Source organism: Phyllostomus discolor, chromosome 7 (assembly GCF_004126475.2).
Source record: "Phyllostomus discolor isolate MPI-MPIP mPhyDis1 chromosome 7, mPhyDis1.pri.v3, whole genome shotgun sequence".
In the NCBI taxonomy this organism is placed as follows: Eukaryota; Metazoa; Chordata; class Mammalia; order Chiroptera; family Phyllostomidae; genus Phyllostomus; species Phyllostomus discolor.
Window position 1 is genome coordinate 104314523 of NC_040909.2, and position 22832 is coordinate 104337354.

The 22832-nt window shown below is 40.2% G+C and overlaps 1 protein-coding gene across 20 annotated transcripts in view; it reads right to left on the reverse strand.

The window, feature by feature from the left end:
• The window catches only part of EYA1 (EYA transcriptional coactivator and phosphatase 1), a 295372-nt gene that overhangs the window by 103379 nt on the left and 169161 nt on the right, over positions 1-22832 (reverse strand). For 10 of the 20 annotated variants that reach the window (XM_036031207.1, XM_036031206.1, XM_036031220.1 and 7 more), the window contains 4 exons: positions 19656-19733; positions 9083-9152; positions 8620-8765; positions 4711-4848 (listed from right to left, as the gene is read on the reverse strand). In XM_036031207.1, coding sequence (XP_035887100.1) covers positions 4711-4848; positions 8620-8765; positions 9083-9152; positions 19656-19733 — 432 coding nt within the window. Of the gene's footprint in view, positions 1-4710; positions 4849-8619; positions 8766-9082; positions 9153-13454; positions 13807-19655; positions 19734-22832 lie in introns of those variants that run through there. The other 10 variants (XM_036031211.1, XM_036031222.1, XM_036031224.1 and 7 more) reach the window with 6 other exon arrangements.

Below are 22832 nucleotides of genomic sequence, written 5' to 3' on the forward strand. Positions count from 1 at the left end.
TGATTTAACCTGGAGATCATTGCCTAGCTATAACTTCAAAAAACTTAAGGAAAAAAAAAGGTAACGTGGAGGTCAAAGGTCTACTTCACAGAGAACAAGGGCCCACATTAAACACCAGAATCCCAGCCACCCTAAGAATGCTGGAACCTGCTGGGTCCTGTCTGTACTTCCCATGTTTTAGAGTGTTTTCTAGCACTCACTGGGCAAGCAGGATGCTATCTGTCCCTCGTGTATTTGCACAGAAGCCCATTTGCTTTCCTTCCCTGGCCTCTTTGCCATGGGCTGTGTCCATCATCGGGCACGATCTATGTGGCAGAAGTTCGAGTAGCTCCCTGGGGAAAAGCCTCTGCAGGCCAGATGGGCTACTGAAAACCAGTTTCCCACTTTCTTATTAGGAAGATTTTAAATGACAAAGTTTTCCTTTTTATCTCAGTAACAGCTTGTAGATTCGAAAGGGAATTTTAAACGTGGGTAGTAAAGATTGCAAAGCCTTTACATTTATCTTTCTTGATCGATTTCTATATATTTTAAATAAAAAATAACTCATATACACAATAGTATTGGTATTAATCACTGATTAATTATTGGTATAACTGGACCGCCATACAACTTTCAACACTTGTCCCTTGAGATGCCACATGATGCTAACAGAGCTGGGATGGAAAAAAATCAACTTAAGAAAAAAAAATTCTGGAATGCAAAAAAAAAAAAAAAAAAAACCCAAAATATAGGTGTGAGTAGAGTGGCAGGGCAATCACGGAGAAAATCTGAGCATCAGCGCCAGCGGCAGTAATAGCTCTTCTCCATCTACCCTGCCACCTTACACCAGAAAGGGCAAAACTCGAACACTTGATCATAGCAGATTATGAAAAAAAGTTTAATATCCATTTCCTTAAACCCTATATTTTGGACTTTGTATTTTCTCTTTGGAAAAACATCATTTCTAGAGTTAATGAAAAACTTTAACAGCACATTTTGCTATGCAGTTCTGAGGTTCTAAATTACTGATAAACTGACACATTTCCTTTCTATTTCGGAAAAGCTACAGACAGGCAGCCCAAAGGAGGTGAGGGTAGTGTCCCTTATTAGATCATTATTATAGATCACTCTCACATCATAAGGAGCCTCGGGTAAGTGTGGTATAGATTGCCGTGGAATTGAACACCCTTCCAAGCCCCATTAGCAAACCTCTGCCCTTAATTTATGGTCTCTCCTCACTGGTTGGAACCCCAATCTCTTCAACAGAACAAACAACATTGTACACAAAGAGGGAGTTAGAATTTGTGTTATTGCCTTCTCTAAGCGAGAGCAATAAAGCCTGAAGGAAAATAAACAATGTGGGCTTTCCAGAGCCCTCTGGGTCTCGGACGTGTGCATCTGTGTAGCCCCTCCCATCTATCATGGCAAACCCTGACCCCTTCCTGGTGCAGAATGACAGAAAGGTCCTGCACCATCACTGCTATTCCAGGGCAATAAAACACTCAGAAAGGAATTCTAAGCCTCCACCCTGATTCTGGGAAGTCTCCAATCAGCTCCACTCCACCTACTAGTATGAGCACACTGGAAGAATGCTTTGAATATCCCATGAAAATAAACTGATCAGGATTTTTATTCTGCTGACTCCCAAATTCATTTCTCCAGATGAAGAGAACTAGAGTCCTTATGAATCTTAATTTCTGTCATTGTGACACAGGACTCTCCACTTCCAACAAACACTTGTAAATTTTGGACATGCTACTCGAGAGTGGAGATGAAAATACAATTAAAGGTGGTTTCTACCTACAAATATCTGGAATCAACAGAACTGAGTTACTCTGGAGAGCTGGGTTTTCTTCAAAGCTGAAGCTTAACCAGTTGAGAGACTCGACTTAATTTTCATTGTTTTGTGTGTGTGTGTGAAAATCTTTTGCACTTCTTTGCCTCAAACAGACTGTTAAATAAAATTTCATTTTCTTCATATGACCCCACCTCTGTGGTAGATGGAACTCTACCTGTGCCGTATCGGCTGTGGGGGTAATGGGAAGGTGATGCTAGCAATAGGTCTGGGACTTGCCTTTTTAAAAAAAATTGTAACTAAAAGCTTGATTTTGAGTCAGATGCCTCTTTACACAAAAGGAGAATAAAACTTGCTTATGACAATCTGGGCAGGTATTCTGTGAAACTCATCAAACATTCAGAGGCTGAAGCACTTTTACTAAGTGGTTCACCTGCCCATAGTACGCGTACATATGGGCACAAGTGCTCACTCCTCCACACACACTCTCACCCCTTCTGCTTCAACTTGCTGTCAGTGTCCTTTGATTGGTGAGCAGTCCTGAAAACACTATACTATCAGCAGAGTGACCCAGGGGTCTCCAGGCCCATTTTGTCTATCCACACTCACCTGCTCTGCCAACTTATTTGCATGAGGTTTGTCAATGGTGTGTGAGAAAAGACCTCCTCACACCATATGAAAACTTCTCCCAGAAACACAGACTGACCTGGGAGCAGGAAGATGTCAAAAACTAATAAGCATTTCCCTTCATTGGGATGAACTCTACAGTTGTCTATGAACAAAAACATTTTGTCTTTCTCAGTTGAACTTAAGTTCTAATCTTCCACTACACATACAAAACAGATAAAGCAGAAATAGACATTTCTAGCAATCTTGCAGCAAAGATGAAAGCCATTTCCTAGTCCCTGAGGTTTTACTTCATGACTTTTAGTATTAGTACAAGATTGACATGAACAAAAAAAATCACCATTATTTATTAAAAATAACTGAATCTGGAGAATTTTATAAAAGTAATCTTAGAAATTAGAGAGATTTCTATATTTTAAAAAAGATGTATTGAAAAGACTCTCAAATGTCAATAGATTCCCACAACAGGACACACAAAATCATTTAATAATGCTGAAGCATTTTTTGTCATGCATTTAATATTTAAGAAATGCACATTAAGTGGCATCTAATTATTTATCCAAATTTGGCCATAAGGAATCTATAGTATATAATATATAATTATCCATCATTATATCGGCCGGTTAAGCTTCAAGTTAATAGCATGTTATCTGTCTTGATATGTGGAAATCATATTATATCCAATAATCTAAAATTAAGTGAAGTGCCATTATAGAAACACCCATCTGAAATATTAACTCAGTCACAGAAAATAACTTCTGAAATCCCTCTGGAAAGGTCACAAAAGAGCTTTAATTCAATGTCCAATGAACCCAGGTGCAATGAAACCTATGGGTAGAAAAGCAATCCTATATTTGATGATACAAATGTCCTTATTTCTTTTTCAAAATAAAGAGATTTTTCCCTCTAAATTAACTTTACTTTTTCTTCTTCCACTGCCATTTTCTCTCTATTCTAACACTATGATTATACTCGGGTAGCTGGTTAGGCCTCTTAGAACTGTTTCTGCTGCATAAGCTTTGATTTGAGGACAGAAAGATAAAAATGACTATCAAGTGTAATATTTCTCCAACTCTCTTGGGTATAGGACCAGTTTTTCCCCTAACCATTACTGGATTGAAAATTTGGCAAAATATAATAGTCATGAATTACTAACAGAATGAAATGAAAAAATAAAAGAGGGAGTACAAGTCCCATATCTTAAAATTAATATTTGATTTAACCAACATAAGATTTACTATCAACCCACAAGTGTCTAAACACTTAACTTGACATTCATAGTACTCATCTCATTTTGGACTGGTAAAAGGAGGCCACAGATAGGCACTTACACTATGTTTGGTCTACAGCCTCAAAATCAAGGCCCAGGGGCTGGTCCTTGAAGATACATTGATTGGCTGACAATTTAATCTCCTGGTCTTTGGTAGATCATTTAGTCAACACCTATCACCGACTCTATTTCTAGAGCTGTGATAATAAAAATGAGGAAACTCAGCCCTCTTAGAAAGGTTCATTGGCCACACTAAGACCTCAGTTCTTAGCATATATCACAAGAAACCAAGGCAGAACACTTTGATTTCACAAAGAATTTTTTTTGATATTTTAAATGTGCAAATGTAGGCCAGGAGAGTAGGTAAGAGCAACAGTAGTACCAGGAATCTTGTCTCTAAGCCCAATCCACTATCCACCAACATCCACTCTTTCCATATCACATCAGACTCGACTTTAGAGAGTACCTGCTGGGCCACAGTGTGTGAGGGTAGATGTGGTGAAAGGTGAGGCTGAAGAGGGAGATTGGGTTGGTGGGATCAAATGCTGCTAACAAGTTAAATAAAAAAAGAGCCAAAAAGTGGGGTGGGGGGTCCTTTGGTAAGCAAGAGAGAGCAATCTCAGGGCAACAGTGGTGGACGAAAAGTAGATAGCAATGAATTGAATGGTGTATTATAGGAAATGAAAAATGGAGTCCATTCATGGACTTTATGAGAGGCAGGAAGGAAGGGTAGTGTAGGTAAGTTTTATGACATATTCAATAAATGTAACATATAATATATATTATATAAATGTTACATATGTGTATGTGTATAAAAAATTGTCTCCTTTCCACCACTGCTCTGATCTGCCAAGAACACAATCTTTTCACAAACATGATTAATAACTGCTAACAGTTCCTACATTCTTTCAAAGTTTCTTTATGTATATATAACACATTATATTTCAATTTTACACAAAATATAGCATATTATAGTTTATAAAAGTACCTACTGGCCTACAGGGTTAATGAAGAGAGCCACATCAGTACGTATACAGACCTTGCATCTGGTAGCTGTACGGTGCCTGCCCGGGCTGAGGGGTACCAAAGCTGGTGCCGTAGCTGACAAATCCTGTCTGTCCAGGTGACTGAGACTGGGACAATCCACCTTCAGTTTTGATGCCTGCCCACAATGCACCTAAATCAGTTAATGACAGCTTATCTATCTGTTCATTTTCAAAAGCTGACAGATACACAAAAACACTTCCACAACTGTTTGTTACAAATGCTTCCCAATACTCTCTCAATAATCAAGTGTAGATATGCTTAGAGTGAAATACCCTAAACTATAATTTCAACTTAAAAACACAGGATTATCACAGATTTGAATGCTTACCACATTGTTCTTTCTTAACGTTTTCCTGAATTCCATTTTCTATAAAAGTGAACTCCAGTGACATGACTTTTGCACTTGGTTTTGTTGTTTTACAAGAGTTTAAGATCATCTCCTCTATAATTGAGAAATGGTCATGACTAAGCTATAAATTATTCTAAAAGTTGCTATGTTGATTAATATCAGAATTAAAATCCCTTTTTCTTAAAAAGTGATTAATTAGAATCTCTAGCCTCAGAGCATTGTTTTTCTTTCTTTTTTTCTTTTTTCCTTACTCTTTCTACCACAAGGATGTTTTTAGTACATACTTATTTTGAAGCCGGAGGGAGCAATTTTGGGCACAGAACTAAGCAACATAAGCAAAAACCTTTCCCAATACTCAGATCCTAACAGGAAGTAAGCACGTGTGCACACACACACACACACACACACACACAAAGCAGGATATTAAGAACTGAATCCTGTATAGAAACAGGGTGATTTATAAACAAGTTGCACAGCAGTTGCCATTTTGTCCCTTGTAGTTCCAAGTATTTATTCAAATATTTTTTAAGGTCACTAATCAATTGACTTTACTAAGTTGTACACTTAAAAAATTTTTATAATTTTTTTTATTTTTCAGTTACAGTTGATGTACAATATATTAGTTTTAGATATACAACCCTGTGATTAGACTTTTATACAACTTATGAAGTGATCACTCTGATAAATCTAGTGCCCACTTGGCACCATACATAGTTGTTACAATTCAAATAGAATTGTTTTAAATGTAGCCTAAAGTATACATTCTTTTTATCATATTGTAATATAAATAATGTATTTGTGGTCCCCAAGAACTTCCTAAAGCTCCAGGCTGACATCCTAATTTTAGGACTCACGTCTGGCAGGGTTGTTACACAGTGCTCAGCCCTGGATTATAATTAAAGATAGTCAGGAAAGTTAACAATTGCCCTAACTCCCACAGAGGGAGGGGAGAAAAAAGTCTGCCAAGGGAACTCACATTTTTGAATAATTTTACTCTGCATTTTAGATAGATGATATCTGTGGGATCTAGAATACACAGCAGTCTCACTGTTTATGTCCATTTTAGGGGATGTTCATCAGTAGAATGAAGTTAGTTAACTTTCCTAAGGCAATAGAAGAATCTCTGATTCTTGGCGGAGAGAGCCACCTCTAACTGTAATGGGGTGCAGTGGGAGAGTCCCTTGAAAATAGGAGAAAACCCCATAGCTCTTGATTAGGGGAAATGGAAGTGGATGATATGGTTTAGGATACTTTGCATAACAAAGGCAAGTTAATAGCGGTGCCTTTCTTGAATGGAGAGGGCTGCTGCCACCCAGAGCAAAAGGTTTATGTGACTTTAAGAGCACATAGTGACTTGTGATAGAGTCAGGAGACGTAGATGCCCATGCTGGATGTCTGTGCATCACAAGAAGTCTTGCCCTGACTAACGATGGCAGCTGAAAGAAGGTAATAGATAAGGGGGAACTGGCAAAAGTGGCACATCATAGGAGGGGCTGGATATGAGGTGACACAGGAAGTTCTGAGCCCAGCATTTAAAATAATGGTTGGCTGAGAGAGAAGGAAGAAGCAGCCATGTGGTCTGAAAGGGTGTAAGGAGAGAGCTGGTGGAGCTATGTGGGCTGCCATATTTTTAGTGCACTGACCCAGAGGAAAAACAGAGCGCCTGGGCAGAAGCCCTGGGGGCATCAACTTGTATTCAAGGTCCAAAAAAAGAAGAAAGGTGATCAGGAAAGTGATAAGGACTGAGAATTATTCCCAGAAGATTTATAAGCATGGAAAGCCTGGGGATCAAAGCCCTTTTCACAGACTTACTCTGACCACCTCCCTCATCCTCACCTGTCATGGTGAGGATGGTGAGGATTAAATTTCCTATCCTTACTCTATTAGTTCTGATTGCAATCTCAGACATTCTGCTCATCTCACCCACCTGGAACCACTATTTCATACAACAGGGACATTTGCTAATGGTTTAGAACTGGAGGAGCTCCTACCCCACAGCCCAGCTGTTGGCAGTGGGCCCCAGCATGACTGGATGAACAGGGGAGGGGCTGTGAGAGAGGCCGTGAGAGTGGCAGCCACGCAGGGCAGTAGCAGGAAAGGCACCTGCCCGCAGCAGCGCTGGCAGGTCTGCAGTGCCCTAGCACTGTCCATACTGAGGCTTCAAATAACCAGCTGATGGTAAATGTTAAGAATATAAAATGGGGACTCCTTGACTCACATTATAGAATTAAACTACATAATTCAAATCATAGATTCTCTTTCCTCTTTTAGCAAAAGAGTAGTTTAAAATTTTAGATAAATTTGATTTGTATCTAATATTAGTTTGAGAAACCTTGAATGCAAGTTATGGAAATAAAAGACAATTCTAGAAAGTCCATTTCATGGCTGTTTTTAAAGCCTGGTTTAAAACCATTTAGCTAGATTCTATTCCATTTGGATAGTTCTGAAATAAAACTACAAAGGGTGAAGTCATATATAGACAATTTAGATGTTAATTTCTATATATTTTATAAGAAACTTACATATGGTTGATTTGGTTTGGGGGAAAGATAGAAAATGTAAGAAATGAAGTGATTCACCTTCTAATTATTAATGAAATACTTAAAGAAAAACATTTTTCACTATGCTGCAGAAAAGAATATTACAAAACAATAGCAACAGAAACACAACCAGAATGTTGACCACAAAATATAATTCTGTGCAGTAAGCACAGCATTACTTATTCTACCAGTTATTTCCTCCAAAAATTATATGCTTTTTCTTTATAAGGTTTTATTTTTTCTTAATAAGATGCCAATAATTCATATTTTTCTATTCAAATGGGTTGCAATTTGTTTAGAAAAAAGAATAGCAATTCAATTGAAGAAAAGGTATTTTGAAATTCCAGAGTTTTTTTTTAACTAAATGTTGAGGTTTTGTTTGATTTATTTTTAATTTTCAGGTATTGACCCTGTAACAACTGAGTTAAATTACACCAAGATAAAGATAATCTCCAGGTGGGAAGGAACAAATGGGGAGGCGAGCTGGAAATGTTTCCTGATTTGCCTCTTTAAAGTGCAGCCCGAGTTGAGATATGTAGATCACTTTTCCTAATGGTTGATAATGCCGAAATTTGATAATACTACCACCCTCGAGTTTAGAGCAAGGGTTTGTTGAATTCCGCTTGTCCTCCCCTAATCACAGCCAGGCATCTGATAAATAGGAAATGAATCTCTACCCCAAAGAATTCATTCACAGCTTTATCGCAAATATGCACCAAAATACTTGGGATTCTAGAGCCAAGTGCTCAAATGGCAAATTAAGAGTTGAGATATAAATGGAATAAAATGAAAGCGAGAGGGCATATGACCCATGCCATCTATTCGCCACCTCTGACTTCAAGACAAGTAGCCAGCAGTCACTCATGATGTCCCTTTGAAACAATCCCATTAACAACGTGGACACAAAAGGTGACAACACTTGCTAAGTGGCCCAAGATGACAGTCTCTCAGTGCCACTTGGGGACGCCCACTAGATAATGACACTACTAGAAGAAACAGCTGCCTTACTCACCATAGGAGGAAATTCCATACGGCTGTCCAGGCTGTGGGTAGGTGGCGTAGGCTGTAGCTTGTTGCATTCCTGTGGTGAACTGTGTTTGCCCATATGCAGCCATAGTTTGTGAGGAAGGGGTAGGGAGAATATGTGGGTATGCTCTGCTATTTGTCAGAAATGACAGAAAATGAAAGCCCATGCATTAGATGGAAACATGCAAGGAAACTGATTCACAAGCATATCACAAATTCCAGTTACAGCCTGTCTCTTTAAGTACAACATTCAAACGTAGGATAAAAGTGCTGAGATCCTTCAGTCTCTGCTAGGAGAGGCCCCAAATAAATTTGTGTAAATACATTTAAGTCTCTATGAAGTGCACTTGTTTTTAAATTAAGATGTGACACGTGGGCACAAGACATGACTGGAAATAAGGTAAAAGACTACTCAGAAAAGCTGCTTGTTAAGAGAAAATACATCTTACTTGGAAGGATAGATCTGTGGTGGGGAGAACTGGTGAGCTGGTCTCGGGCTGAAGCTACTGCTCCCAATTGCTAGAAAAAAAAATAATGCACAACAATCAGAGCAAGATAAAAAACACGGATCAAGCAGGGATATAGTTCAAACTACAGGCTGACCATAAAGACCTTTCTAACCTGCACAGAAATGGGAATTTCACACAGTCAATCTAATAGAAAGTTCAACTATATTAAGAAACCTATGGAAACTGGTTCGAATTTGAAATGAACTCTTAGAAAACACAGTCACAATGTCTTAAAATACTTGTCGGCATGCTGGGATGGGCTCTTCAGTGCCAGTACTTGGAGAGTACAAGGAGTCCCGGCTACTGTTTGGAACGACGCGGAAAGGGGAGAAGTGAAGTTGGACTGCAGGGCTGGGCAGGACCCGGAAGGTCACCTGGCCTATTGTTTCTGCTCCACGGGAACACACACCTGAGGCTGGATTACCAAGAAACACAGTCTAATCTTCTCTCCAGCGAGCAGAAATAGGACAGGTCTTCATTTGCCTGCTCTGATTTAGCAATGATTTTTAGTAAAAATAAATGCATCCCTATAACTATCTTAAACTTCTCAAGTTGCAAGCTGAGCCTGTTTTTTCTTGTGCTGAGGCACGTGTTCCTCTGCCCTCAGCTGCTGGGGCTCAGCTTCAGTGTCCAAGTAGAAGGTTGTTTTTTGAAAAATGTCATTTAAGCATTTGAGCAGAATTTCTTTTTTAGTTACATACATTTAATTCATATGTCTCAGAAATGCACTAAACTCTCCTATCAAATGTTCTTTTATGTTCATTATGAACAAAAGAAGCAAAAATCCATTCTTGCAAGCATCAGGCCTTACAAGAGTAGTTTTCAGCTTCATTCCCTGTAAACAGGGGTTATTTGTCTATCCATGCACATATGTATCTACACCCACTGGCATTTATACATACACAGACATACACATACATATAGTTTTTTCCTCAAATTCTCCTCAAATTCAGGTTCTACATTAAAACCCTTAAGGTGTATGGGAGAAGGCAGAAGAGTATAAATGGGGTGATAAATGGTAATGGAAGGAGACTTGACTTGGGGTGGTGAACACACAACACAACACACAGATGATGTACTATAGAACTGTACACAAGGAACCCATACAACTTTTCATTAACCAGTGTCACCCCAAAAAGTTCAATTAAAAAAACCATAAGGTTCCATGCTCTCAAAGTTTTATGTATTTTTATGACATTGCATCAGTACATTAATGCTTTGCAAATTTAATTTTCAAGCTTGTGTTTGGGAGAACAGTAGTGGAATCAAACTAGACTCGCAAAATCTATGCATAACCCTTTCCTCATAAAGCCAACAGGCCCATTCCAGGCACAGCAGGGCAGGTCTCGACTGGCACTCCTCTCTCCAGCTGCCAGACTTCAACCACCTGACCATCGGTCTGGCAGAGACAGAGTCCATACTGAAGAAATGGCAGGCCACCTCAGTGGGTGCCCCTCTGTCTTTTGGCACATGTTGAGTCACTGCTCTGTTCCAGGCATTGCCTAGATGCTACAGACACAAAGACAAGTTCTGTCTGTCACATGGAGGGAGGTGACACACAAATAACCTTAGGAGAATTAGTCAAATATTGCATTTTATAGAAGGGAGGGATTAGGGAGAGAACATTTGGACCACAAAGACTACCACTTGCCAAGGTGATTGCAACCTTTTCTAAGACTAAACAAAGGCCAAGGGCAAAGTAGATTTATCGCACAGAGTTGCTGGAGGAGTCCTATCCTTCTTGCTCATAGTCAAATATAAGCTTTAGAAAATGAAACTATAACAATTACAAAAACTGAATGCCACCTGGTGATGGAAACCACAGAAATCCATTTTATTCCTTTCTATTTCTATCCCTGTATTTTTCAAAGTGTGGGTCAGGACCCATAAAAAGATTATAAACTCAACTTAATAGGTTATACCAACATTTTTTTCATTTAGAATAATAAAATAGAAGATATCAGGGTTATTAGAGTATAGTAAGTTCCATGAAACTTTGATTTAGATTAAACACATAGTATATATGTGTACACATGAAAAAAAAGATTTGAGAGGCTGCAAATTGTGGTAAACACATACAAAAGAAGACCCCCCAAAACCTAGAATTTTATTAAAAAATTTTGTATTTATTCTTACATGTTTAAACTTCAGTGACCTTCAAGGTATTCTCCATTTGATGCAATACACCTATCAAGACTTTTTTTCCACTGCTTAAAACAGATTTTGAATTCATTAGTTTTGATACCTTTTAGTGCTTTTGTCATTTTTTTGTTTCACCTCTTCCACATCAGCAAGATATCTCCCTTTGAGGACCTTTTTTATCCGGGGAAACAAAAAACATCACTCAGGGTGAGATGGGGTGAACAGGGAGGGTGGGGAATGGGGGCCATGTTTATTGTGGTCAAAAACTGTTGAACACTCAGCGCAGCGTGGGCAGGTGCCCTCATAAACCACCCATCACACAATGGGCAAACGTGTTGAAAGAGTCTTCAAAAAAAATTCACTGAAGCCAAATGCAGCCTCTCACAACAGCAGCAGCTAGTACACTGACACAGATGGTTTCCTAGAACACTCATCAAGCAGAGAAAACGTACTACAAGGGGCCCACCCTCCAGAATATAATTCTGGCTTTTTGAGGGGTCCTCCCTTGTATTCTGGAGTCAGAATTTAATTTCAGCTCAGATTCAAGTAGAAACTCCTCTACTTGGTCTTAGGTGATTTGTTCCCTCTCATCCTTGATATGCTCTCATGTAAAATCAGGGCAATACTACTACCTATAGGAGTGCTGTGAAGACTAAATGAAATAATCAACATAAAGTGCAGAACACAGTGTTTGTGTAGTGACTGTTTACTATCTCAGATACGCAGATAACCACCATCTCCATCCCAAATTTGCCCTTCCTTCTGCATTTTTAATTCTACCCAAATGAACAGCATCACCAGCTGTTTAGCAAAATGCTTAAAGGCAAGATTCTTTGCCCCTGTTTACATATGGGAATAGAAATTAAGTAACACATCCAAGTGACTAAAGGAGAAAGCTGGGATTTCTGCCTGACTCTTTTCATCAAAAGAAACTACCTCTTGACAGCCTACTTAGAAACTAGGTACCTCAAAATCACCTCATTTCCCACCCCCTCTATTTCATAACTCTCGTCACCCATCCCAGATGGAGAAATCATCTATTGCACTTCTGGCACCCTCCGCCCCTTCCCTCCCTTCCCACTCAGGTGCCCTGTGTGTCTCACTTGGATGAGTACAACAGCCCCCTAGCTTCTGCCCCTGAGTTCCAGCCATTGCCCTTTAACTACCACTACTACTACTGGCACAGTGATCTATCTTAAATGAAAACTTCATGATTATTCTCCAGCTTGCAATCTCTCCACTGAGCTCACATTATCCCTAGGAAACATTCCAAATCCTTGGCAGAATACACAAAGAGCTTCAAGCTTCCACCCTTCCCTGGGTTTAGTGTTCCGTAGCCTCCCCATACGTGCCCTGAATTTTCATGTCTATCTCAGTTGTTCTTCATACCAGACCCTCTGCCTTGTAATGCTCTTCTTTCCTCTGCCTGACAAACCCTCCTCCTTTGGGGCTAAAACATCACTGTCTCTTTAGAATAATGGCTTCCTTCTCTGTACTTTCTTGAAATGTTATCAACACTGGCAATACAGCACTTACCACAATGCATAACAGTCAGCATACGTAGCCTATAGATGTTAGATTTCTCAGCTAATCATCAGCTTCTGGGGCCAAGGACCTCCTACTTTTTGTCTCAGTGCCTGATAGGGCCTGGCATGTGGTGAGTAATCAATAAACAGTATTTGTTCAATGAAAATGTGAGATTTAGGTCATAAGCAAAGTACATTTTTTTAAAACCATAATGACTTGAAGAATGGTTAAATTATTTTAACTTATTAATAAACATGCATAAGAAACTTGACTCAGCTCTTTGGCAAGAAGAATTGGACTAAATAGTATTCTCATGAAATGACTGTGACTAAGAACCTAAAGTGCTGAATGTCTAGTTGCTACTTTCCTAACTATGTGGACCTAAAATTGTTGACTATTTAATGCTGTATTTTTTGGGCTTTCTCTAAATTCAAAGCCCTGTAATCTCTGTGTGGCTTAAAGTCAAGATTCTTGCATAGTGTACCTCAAATATTTTATCCTCTTAATTGCTTAAAACACCTTTACATTTTTAAACAATAACCTAGAAATTCAGGTGAATTTTAATTTGGGGGGACCAGAATAACCTAAAGCAAAAAGAATGCTCCCAGCTTATCTGTCAAGGTAAATAAAGCGGTTTTCTTACCGTTAGTAAACTCTAAGTTCCGCATGTTAGAGCCCCGGGAACATGTGGACAACTAATACCTCTCTATTTTAGCACATTTGTTTTCTATTACTGTTCCGTTCTTTTTCCTGCTTCTAACATATCAGTTGAAGAAGCTCCCCAAATCTTGTTGTAGGAGGGGAGAGGAGAACTAAGATAAAAATGTTCACAAGCTTGAGAATCCACTAAAAAAGTCGGCAGAAATCTCAAAATGAGCAAGTTCTCAGTTCACTGCTCCACCAGGCTTCCGTCTCGTTATTCCGCTGCACTATCAGGTCCAAAGCCTAACAGTAAGTTTTGATTCTTCTCTTCCCCTTAGACCCTTTTTATTAGAAATCAAGTCAGCTCTCCCTTCAAAATACAGTCTAAATCTGGCAGCGTCTCTCTTCCTGTCTTCTACTCTGTTCCAATCGCCGACACTGCAGCCACCAGAGGATGGCAGTCCGGACACGTCCCCTGCCCCCACTCCCTTCTCTCTCTCTCCTCACTCCTTTTCCCTAACAGAATCCTGGCACATTTAACCTTGACTTCGTGGCCCTTGTAAGAAGGATGTGGGCTAACACAGTCCTCTTTCTTCAAAACCAAGGAAAGAATAATCTCCCTGTTTCTATTACCCTCTGCCTCCTCTTGTCCCATAGAGCACCTTCCACACAGCAAACAGTAATCTCTTAAAAACATAAATTAAGCCCTGGCTGGTGTAGCTCAGTGGATTGAGCACGGGCTGGGAACCAAAGTGTCCCAGGTTCGATTTCCAGCCAGGGTACATTCCTGGGTTGCAGGCCATAACCCCCAGCAACCGCACATTGATGTCTCTCTCCCCCCCCCCTTCCTTCCCTCCCTAAAAAATAAATAAATAAAATCTTAAAAAAAAACCCCATAAATTAGAGCATGTGGCAACCATATTCCACCCCCTTTCCTTATGTCCAAGCCCTCTTTTTACCCTCCTATTACATTTAGATTAACCTGAACATATTCCCTTACTTCACTAAGATTCGCGCTCAGATGCCCTCTTCCCAGAGGGCCCTTCCCTCTAAGAGACCCCCATCTCTTTACTATATTCTGCTCTTTACTATATTGTTTGTTCTGCTTTTGTTTCCTTCACTGTTTCCTTCCACTACCACTTACCTGTCACTCTCTGTTCCTCTCCCAGGAATGGAAGCCCCCTGAGGCCAGGGACCTTATCTACTTTTTCTTCACCGCTAAATTCCACTGCCTAGACATTGCCGCGCATATAGTAGGTGCTCAGTACATAATTGTTGAATAGAGGAATCCGACCCAAAAAGTACATTTTTAAAATCTATTTTAAAAAATTTTAAAAACTGTATTTGCCACACATAGTGTCTTTTTTTCCCCCTCTAGAAGCATTCCTGTTTCTATTTCCAGGTTCCAAATACCACCAGGCATCAACTTTGTGTGATTAATATCATCAGCTGGCTTTTTTAAAAAAACAAATTAATAACACATTTAGGCTCTATGGAAATGCCAGAAGCAGCAGGCGAAGACATTTTGCAATCCCTAAAAACACATTATTTTCAAGCCCAATTGTTCTTAACATTTAAGTTCTTAAAGTGTTGCTTTTCATTTGTAAATAGTATAAATTACCAGAACATCACTATATTTTAAAAACGTAAGAAACGACCTTGCGATTTTTAATTCATCCACATGCTTTAGAAAACCAATCCCCCTTTTCCAGGTCCCCATACCAGGATATCTGGTGATTTTTCTGGAAGAGTGAGACTCTTGCCTCCTTACTGCTTTAAAATTCTAGGGTTCCTAGAAGGCCAGAGGTAAAGAGAGCCATTACCAATGATGGAATGGCTCTATTTCTTTTTTATCCCAGCTCTTTCCTCGAGACACCCATAATAGGATGTAAATATTTAAGCCATCGTGGAGAAGAAAATAGGAGTGTTGATCACAGAGGCAAAGGCCATCTCAGAGTTAAATGCTTGGGGACTGCTTTCAGTAGCTTCCTCTTTCTGTAGAGACCCTAAGTCCTGCTCACAGCCACTCCAGCATGCTATGGTTTTTGCATTTTTACTCAAAGAAGGAAGGGATGGAGGGAGAAAGAGAGGGAAGAAAAAAGAGAAGAAAAAAAGAGAAGGGCAGGGCAGGGCAGAGGAGAAATAAAGGACATGGAAAGAATGTTCACCCCCATGGTGCTCCAAGCTTCTTATACCTTTATCCAGTCCCCCAGCTCACCCAGTCCTTTCCTCTGTGTCCAACGGAGAATCAATCTATGGCAGGGGTGTCCAACTCATTTTCACCCGGGGCCACATCAGCCTCACAGTGGCCTTCAGAGGGCCGAATGTAATTTGAGGACTGTATAAATGTAACTACTCCTTAACAGTTAAGCAAGAGCTTGGTGCTGCCACCGGGTAGAAACAAGGTGCCGGGCTGGATAAAACAAGGTGGAAGGCCGGATTCTGCCAGCAGGCCTTGTGCTTGCCACCTGTGCTCTACGGAAAACAAGATCCTCGGCAACTTCAGTCCTTCCATCAAACTCTCTGCGCAACCTTTCTCTAAGGCCCACGCTCCTCCTGCATGTCTTTCCAAGTAGAGGCTGCTCCTTCTCTCAGATTCCAGGCACCACAAAGACCTGAAAACACACCCTCATTGCTGCTTCTTCCAAACCACTGCTTTTCTGCTCCTCCATAAACCCTTTGTTCTCTGAGACCCGTGACTTATCACTTCCACGATGACCCATCTCCTGAACACTGCCTCACATTTATTAAAAATTTAGTATTTTGGCCATCTCCCCTGACAAGTCTTTCAGATCTGGCTGTATATGTCGACCATCAAGCACAACACCATACCCTGGACCTTTTTTTTTTTTTTTTCCATTTCACAACAGCAATGACTGAATTTTCTGTTTACTTAAGAAACATTCACTGACCATCATGCATGTACTTGATTCTGTGATGTCCACTGGGACTGTAAATGTGAACGAGACAGAGAGAACCCCCATTCTCACAAGGACAATGAAAACTAATTTTAAAACTGGTGACAAAGGCTGAGGAAGGGAAGTCCAGAGAACGAACTGCAGAAGCATGTGGTGACGGCCTTACTGGGTTTCAAAATTAAGGAAGGAACATCCTCTCTTTCCAGAATTTTCATGTCTGCATTCCCATTCCACCTGTCCTCTGACCTCATCAAGAGACGCAGGACCCCTGATGTCCTTATCTTCTCACAATACATTACCCCTGCCTTCACATTCTTTCTACCTCTCCTGGATTCATGAGTCACTATTTTAAATCATTCTTCTACTGACACTTTAAATTCTCTTCTCTCCATATTCTTCCATGCTCTACCTGGAAACCCTCAACCCTGGATCAACAGAAATGTCTTTCCTCAGCAGCTAAGCCTTGTAGAGAAAAATTGCTCTACCATAAAGAGTCAACACTCATTGGTTTCACCTTTGTTTGGACCTTCGGCTCTACTGTCAATCCCCCTTTATGTTCCCAAGCAGCCTCGTGCTTCCCAAGTCCTCACAGCATTTATTTCTTTTTAATTTTTTTATCCTTACCCAAGGACATTTTTTTTTTCATTGTTTTTAGAGAGAGAGGAAGAGAGAAAGGAAGGTAGAGAAAGAAACATCAATGTGAGAAAGAAACATCAACCAGTTGCCTCCTGTACATGCCCTGACCAGGGATAACCTGCAACCTAGGTGTGTACCCTGACCAGGGATTGAACCTGCAACCTTTTGGTCATGGGACAACACTCCAACAAAGCCACATCGAGTAGGTCTGCAGCACGATTTTGATTGTCTCCAACTCTTCAAGCTCACAAGCCTATTACTCTCATTTTGAGTCAGAGAATAAAGTAGAAGTATTCATTCATTCATTTATTCACATATTCATTATTTCTCTTAGCAATATTTGAGTGCTGAGTACTTTTCAGGTGTTGGGGATGAATGAAAGAAGACAAAACTCCTGCCCTGACTAACATATTTTGGTAGGGATGAGAGAACAATATAAACCTAAGGCACAGGGAAATGATATATGAAATTTGTCCAGAAAAAGTTCAGCAATTGTTAATATAATGAGAATGATTTGCATGACATTGATGAAACCTGGCAGTCAAAGAGAGTGGACTGGAATGCGCATGTGTGAACAATGATGACTTCACTGTACTAGTCAGTGGGGGCAGTAGATGCCATTAAGTGAGCATGTGTAGTGTGTGGCCATTGCATTCAAAATGAGCAAGTAGAACAACAAATGTGCATCAGATTTTGTATTAAGCTTGAACATTCCTCCACAGAAACTATTTGGATGATTCAGAAGGCTGCAGCTATGGGCAACTGGTGACTGGCAGCTTCGTCACAACAATGCACCTGCTCATGCCTCATGTCTGGTGCAGAGGCTTTTGGCAAAACATCAAATGACCCAGATGACTCAGCTCTACCACAGCCCAGATTTGGCACCCTGCAACTTCTGGCTTTCCTAAATTAAAATCACCTTTGAAAGGGAAAAAATTTCAGATTGTCCATGAGATTCAGGAAAATACAACGGGGCAACTGATGGCATTCAGGAGAACTGTGTGAAGTTCTATGGTGCCTACTTTGAAGGGGACTGAGGTGTCACTGCCCTAGGTACAATGTTTCTTGTATCTTATATCTTCTTCAATAAACGTCTCTATTTTTCATGGCTGGAGACCTTCTGCACAGGCCTTGTGGTTGGAAAAAGAGTCTAAATGTTATGGTGTGTGGTGGGAGAAATTCAGCATGTTAAAGAGACTGGAAGTCTGTAGTGAGTTTTCCAACACGGACTAGAAAGTCAGGATGGGCTTCATGGAGAAAGTGAGATTTGAGCACAGATTTAAAGGCGGCTAGGGGGTCAATCCATGCAGAAGGGCTGCCACTGCAAAGACCCTGGTTGGAAGCATGTCTGTCACCTTCCCACACCCACTGGCATGTTGGAGGAAGAGCACAAAGCAAGGGAGGCAGGCAATAAGGCCTGATAGAGCTTTCAGGCTAAGAATTCAGCTTTTACTCAGAGATGGACAGGAGCCACTGGGGGTTCTGAGCAGAGAAATCAGGCAGCAGTTCCCCTCAATGTATTGCCTCCTCCTCCACTTCGGTCTCATCTCCATACTCTCCATCCATGCTCCCTGATGTTTCTTTCATGGAACAGTTGTTCCTTTTCTAGGCTGTTCACTTCTGTTTGGGGTTTAAGCCATTGAGGTCCCATCAGGAACTTCTCTCCAATTACCCCTGTTTTGCCTACACCTCAAGCCTCTACCTCTGGAAAGTTTATGTTGGCTGCAAAATCCCCAGAACTTCTCAGTGCCATCCTCAACCCAATAGCCCTCTTTCAAATGACTACCTTCTCTCCTCCCCCTCTCACTATATGTACCTGAAAGGCATTTTTCTCTTTGGTGTGTCCACTTTCTCCTCTGATTCACTAAGCCACCGTCTCTTCAGTAAACTTTGTGAGCGCATACTGTCTGCCACGAACTATGCTGGAGACACAGAAATGGGTCACGTGGGCTCCACAGGGTGCGCAGGGAGCTGCAGCCCACCCACCCACAGAAGCGAGTGGAGGCTCAGTCCACTGATGCTTCTCATTTTTCAGTTTTTCATTTTGTCATAATTTGACACCTCCAGAAAAGCTGCAAAAGTGGAAAAACTTCCAATATCCTTTACTCAAATTCCCTAAGTGCTAACATTTTAGTACATTAGCTCTATCTTCTATTCTCTTTTTATCTATACATGTGTATATGTATATAATGTATCTCTTGCATGTTTTTTTGGAGTTGCAGATATGATGTTCTTTTAACAATACTTCAGTGTATATTACTTAAAAACATGAAATTCCTCTACAAAACAAGAAGTTTGCATGACTGGAAAAATCATACAAATGAGACAAAAAGGGAAGGAACCATTAACATAATAAAGATAATTTAGTAGAAGACACACAAAAAAACAAAATCCCTTTTGATTTTACCTCCTTTATAAGATACCAACATTTCCAGCAAACACTTTATCATACTAAATAAACACATCAGAATTGCAAATATGTGACTCTGAGAAAACCTGTATTATTTATATGATATATTGTACATATATATACACACACACACACCAAACCATGCATATACACACATGTGTATACATATTTTAATATATAAATACACTGGGAAAAATTATGTTTTTATTAACATAAAAATCTAATACTTCTTCCTTACCTGAACCTGAGAAATTGTCTAAAGACCCGTCTGCTGTTGTTGAAACTATTTCACTGCTGCTCATTGGCTCTGTTTTAACTAAAAAAATAAACAACATATATCATATATCCAATTAATAGTTATCTGTAAAGATATTGTAGAAAAGATATAACATTCAAAGTAGTTACATAGAGAATTACTTTCAAAACCAGTCTTTTGTATTTAAATATAATTCAGATTAATATTCCTAATAGAATGTAGAATCTTTTAAAAATATTTGCATATTAAATATTTTCTCCCTAAGGAAACAATCTATTGTGACAAGTTACCTTATAAAAGAAGTGCTTTAAACTAAAAGTGGTTAAACTCACTATTTCCTAATATATTTACTGAACTGCTTATTAATAAAAAACTTATCTCAAAATTTGCACAATGTGGATATGAAATTACAATGGGTTTGTAGCCATCTGGCCAAAGATTTCAAATGATAGGATAACAAGACTTGAAGAAGTGGGAAGTAATGCCAGCAGGTGTCGTAGTGCTCAAGGGTAGGTGCGTGTGTGTGCAAAACACACACACACACACACACACACACACACACACACTTTCTCAGTCATCCAGCATGTCCGGAAGGCAGAGTGCTCAATTTAATGGGTTATTATTATCACCCAGCCATACCTGACAGCCACTTTGTCAGTATCTGAGGTACATTTAATATCAAAAAACACACTAAGTGTAAATGAAGCAGAAATGTTTTCTATTTCCAAATAATACTGATAGCAGTCAGTTTGTGGAAAACACATATGATCTTTGATAAAGTCCCTTGGGGCTGTAAAAGGAAAACCTTGAGATTCATGCTCCAGGCTCTCAAAGCAGCCCACTCTACTGCTACAGCGATGGCATTACTGCACTCCTGTCAAACAGAGAGGCCAGAGCACTGCAAACCATGAGCCATTCTCCCTAGTTTTCAGTTATTTTAAAATAAAGAGAGCTTTAGCATCTTCCCTAGAAACTGCTAGTGAAGTGCTGTATCAGAATCTGCCTGGCCTGCTTCATGGAAGTTATACGTCCCATTAACAGGTTTTCAGAAAGAGTGCAATGATATCTTAGTAGCGACCTAAAAGTCAATCATGTATTTTCCAAAAGGAAGGCCCTAAGAAGAGAGCAACAGGGGACGCTTCCCTCGCAAAGTAAACACACTGTGGAATGGGAAAGGATGATGGAGAAAATGCAGCTTTTCCTGCTCTCGATGCCAGTCTCATAAACAACAGGCAAAGAACGAATTCACCCCTCCGGGCCTTTGAAATTGTTACTAATGCATACTGAGTAGCTTTAAAATAGGCATTATAAATAGTTGCAACAGATAGTCACTTTCAAAAAATTAATTATTTAGACTGTTTCTAAACAAAGTTGAAAAATAAAACCAGTGAGACTAATAGGAATCACTCCAGCTGCTTGTTTTAATGTAGACCAAACAATAGTGTAAGTGCAGTTTTCACTTTCCACCACTTGTTTTGGGTTAGAATTCTTAGCTGATGCTAATAAATTCTGACATAAGCCTGTATTTCCCTTCTCCCTTCACGCCTCCAGGCCACCTAGTGATCTTGCTCTTCGCAACCACCACGTGGCCATAGATTTGGGAAAGCAGACCCGCCTCTGCTAGTGCAGTTCCTAAGCTACCTACTCAGTTGTCCACAGCCTGTCTCACCCTCCTTCAAAAGACACAAATGCAATATGTAAACTCATACAATGCACACATAAAGCAATAGCTCTGTTTCATTCTGTACTGGACAGATGACCATGGGAATTCTGAACTCAGAATCACATACCACATGCCTGGCAAAAGATAAGACAGGACCACAGAGTACAGGTCTTGTAAAGCATCTACTAAGTACCAGATTCTTTACTGATGTTATGATTAATCCTTTCAAACAATTCTATAAGCAGGTCTCAGAGTGCAACTCACAAACTCCCTATTAGATATCACCTTCTTGTTTCACATGCAAAAAAAAAAAATGAATCCAGAGGGGTCACGAATTTGCCTTAAGTCACACAGGAAGGGGGCAGAAATGGGATTTAATTTTGGATGTTTTTGGTTCCCAGGCTTGAAGGAATGGCAATGAGGAGTGCTTCCCGATATAAGAGCCACTCTACAACAGAGTAAGGCGGCTGAGGCGCTGCACCACTGTCTTCATGAGGCATAATCATAACCAGCTCCCTCTGTCTGTGCCGAGGAGACCTAAAGTCACTGATCACACACGCCGCCATCAGTCACGGAGCACACGGGGCAGCCCTTGCCGTGCCAGTGTGCTTGCACTTCCAGGGAGCGAACCTCCAGGCCAGATCTCAGCAGAAGCTGAGCTGTCTTGGAAAGAAGGTGAAGAATAAATTTTCCATCGCGTGGGATGTTAGCCCAGATTACTTCTAAGTGCTTGCCAAACCTAAGGTCTGTGATTCTGTCGGTGGGGCCATAAAGTGACTCAGTGAAAGCCAGACCATATCAAAACTGCTACTCCTGTCCCCTAAAACCTACCTCAGCTACGCTGATACGACTGGCTTAATCAAATGTAGCTTTCACTCCCAAGAGGCACATTCAATTATACTTGAAATTCCATTAAAAATAGGCAGAAAGAAAAGGAAGGAAAGGAAAAGGATACTTTTTCTTTTCGGCCCCAAGCACACTGCCTTTTTTCCATTGTTCAAATACACCCATCTACACAGTAAGGAATAAAGACTCCCTTTTCCTAATGAATCCAATTTTTGAAAGGCTCACTGTTGAAGAGAAGAGGATGTACATAAAGTAACTATCAGGACAGTCACGATGTTATCAGGGACTGTAAGAGAATACTTAATCACTGGGGACCTGATGCTAAAGAGGCTGGTGATTTATTGTGATGTAAACTAGTTTCTGAATGAAAGCCAGAAGAACAGAGACCACTTCTGGCGTAGTTGTTGCCAAGCAGACACTCACTGGAAAGTTAAAAAGACCAGAATAATCCCCGGCCACCAAAACTTTACCCACCCCCACTAGCTAGCGCCACCACGGTTCCCGACATGCTGTGGATGACACGGCAGACCACCCCCCACCCCTCCAAGGCTTTGAATTTAAAAACACCACCAACTGATTTTTTTCCTTAGAGAGTTAAGCTACTGTCACATCTGTGAACAATTATCCCATCTAAGCCATCTATCTGAAAA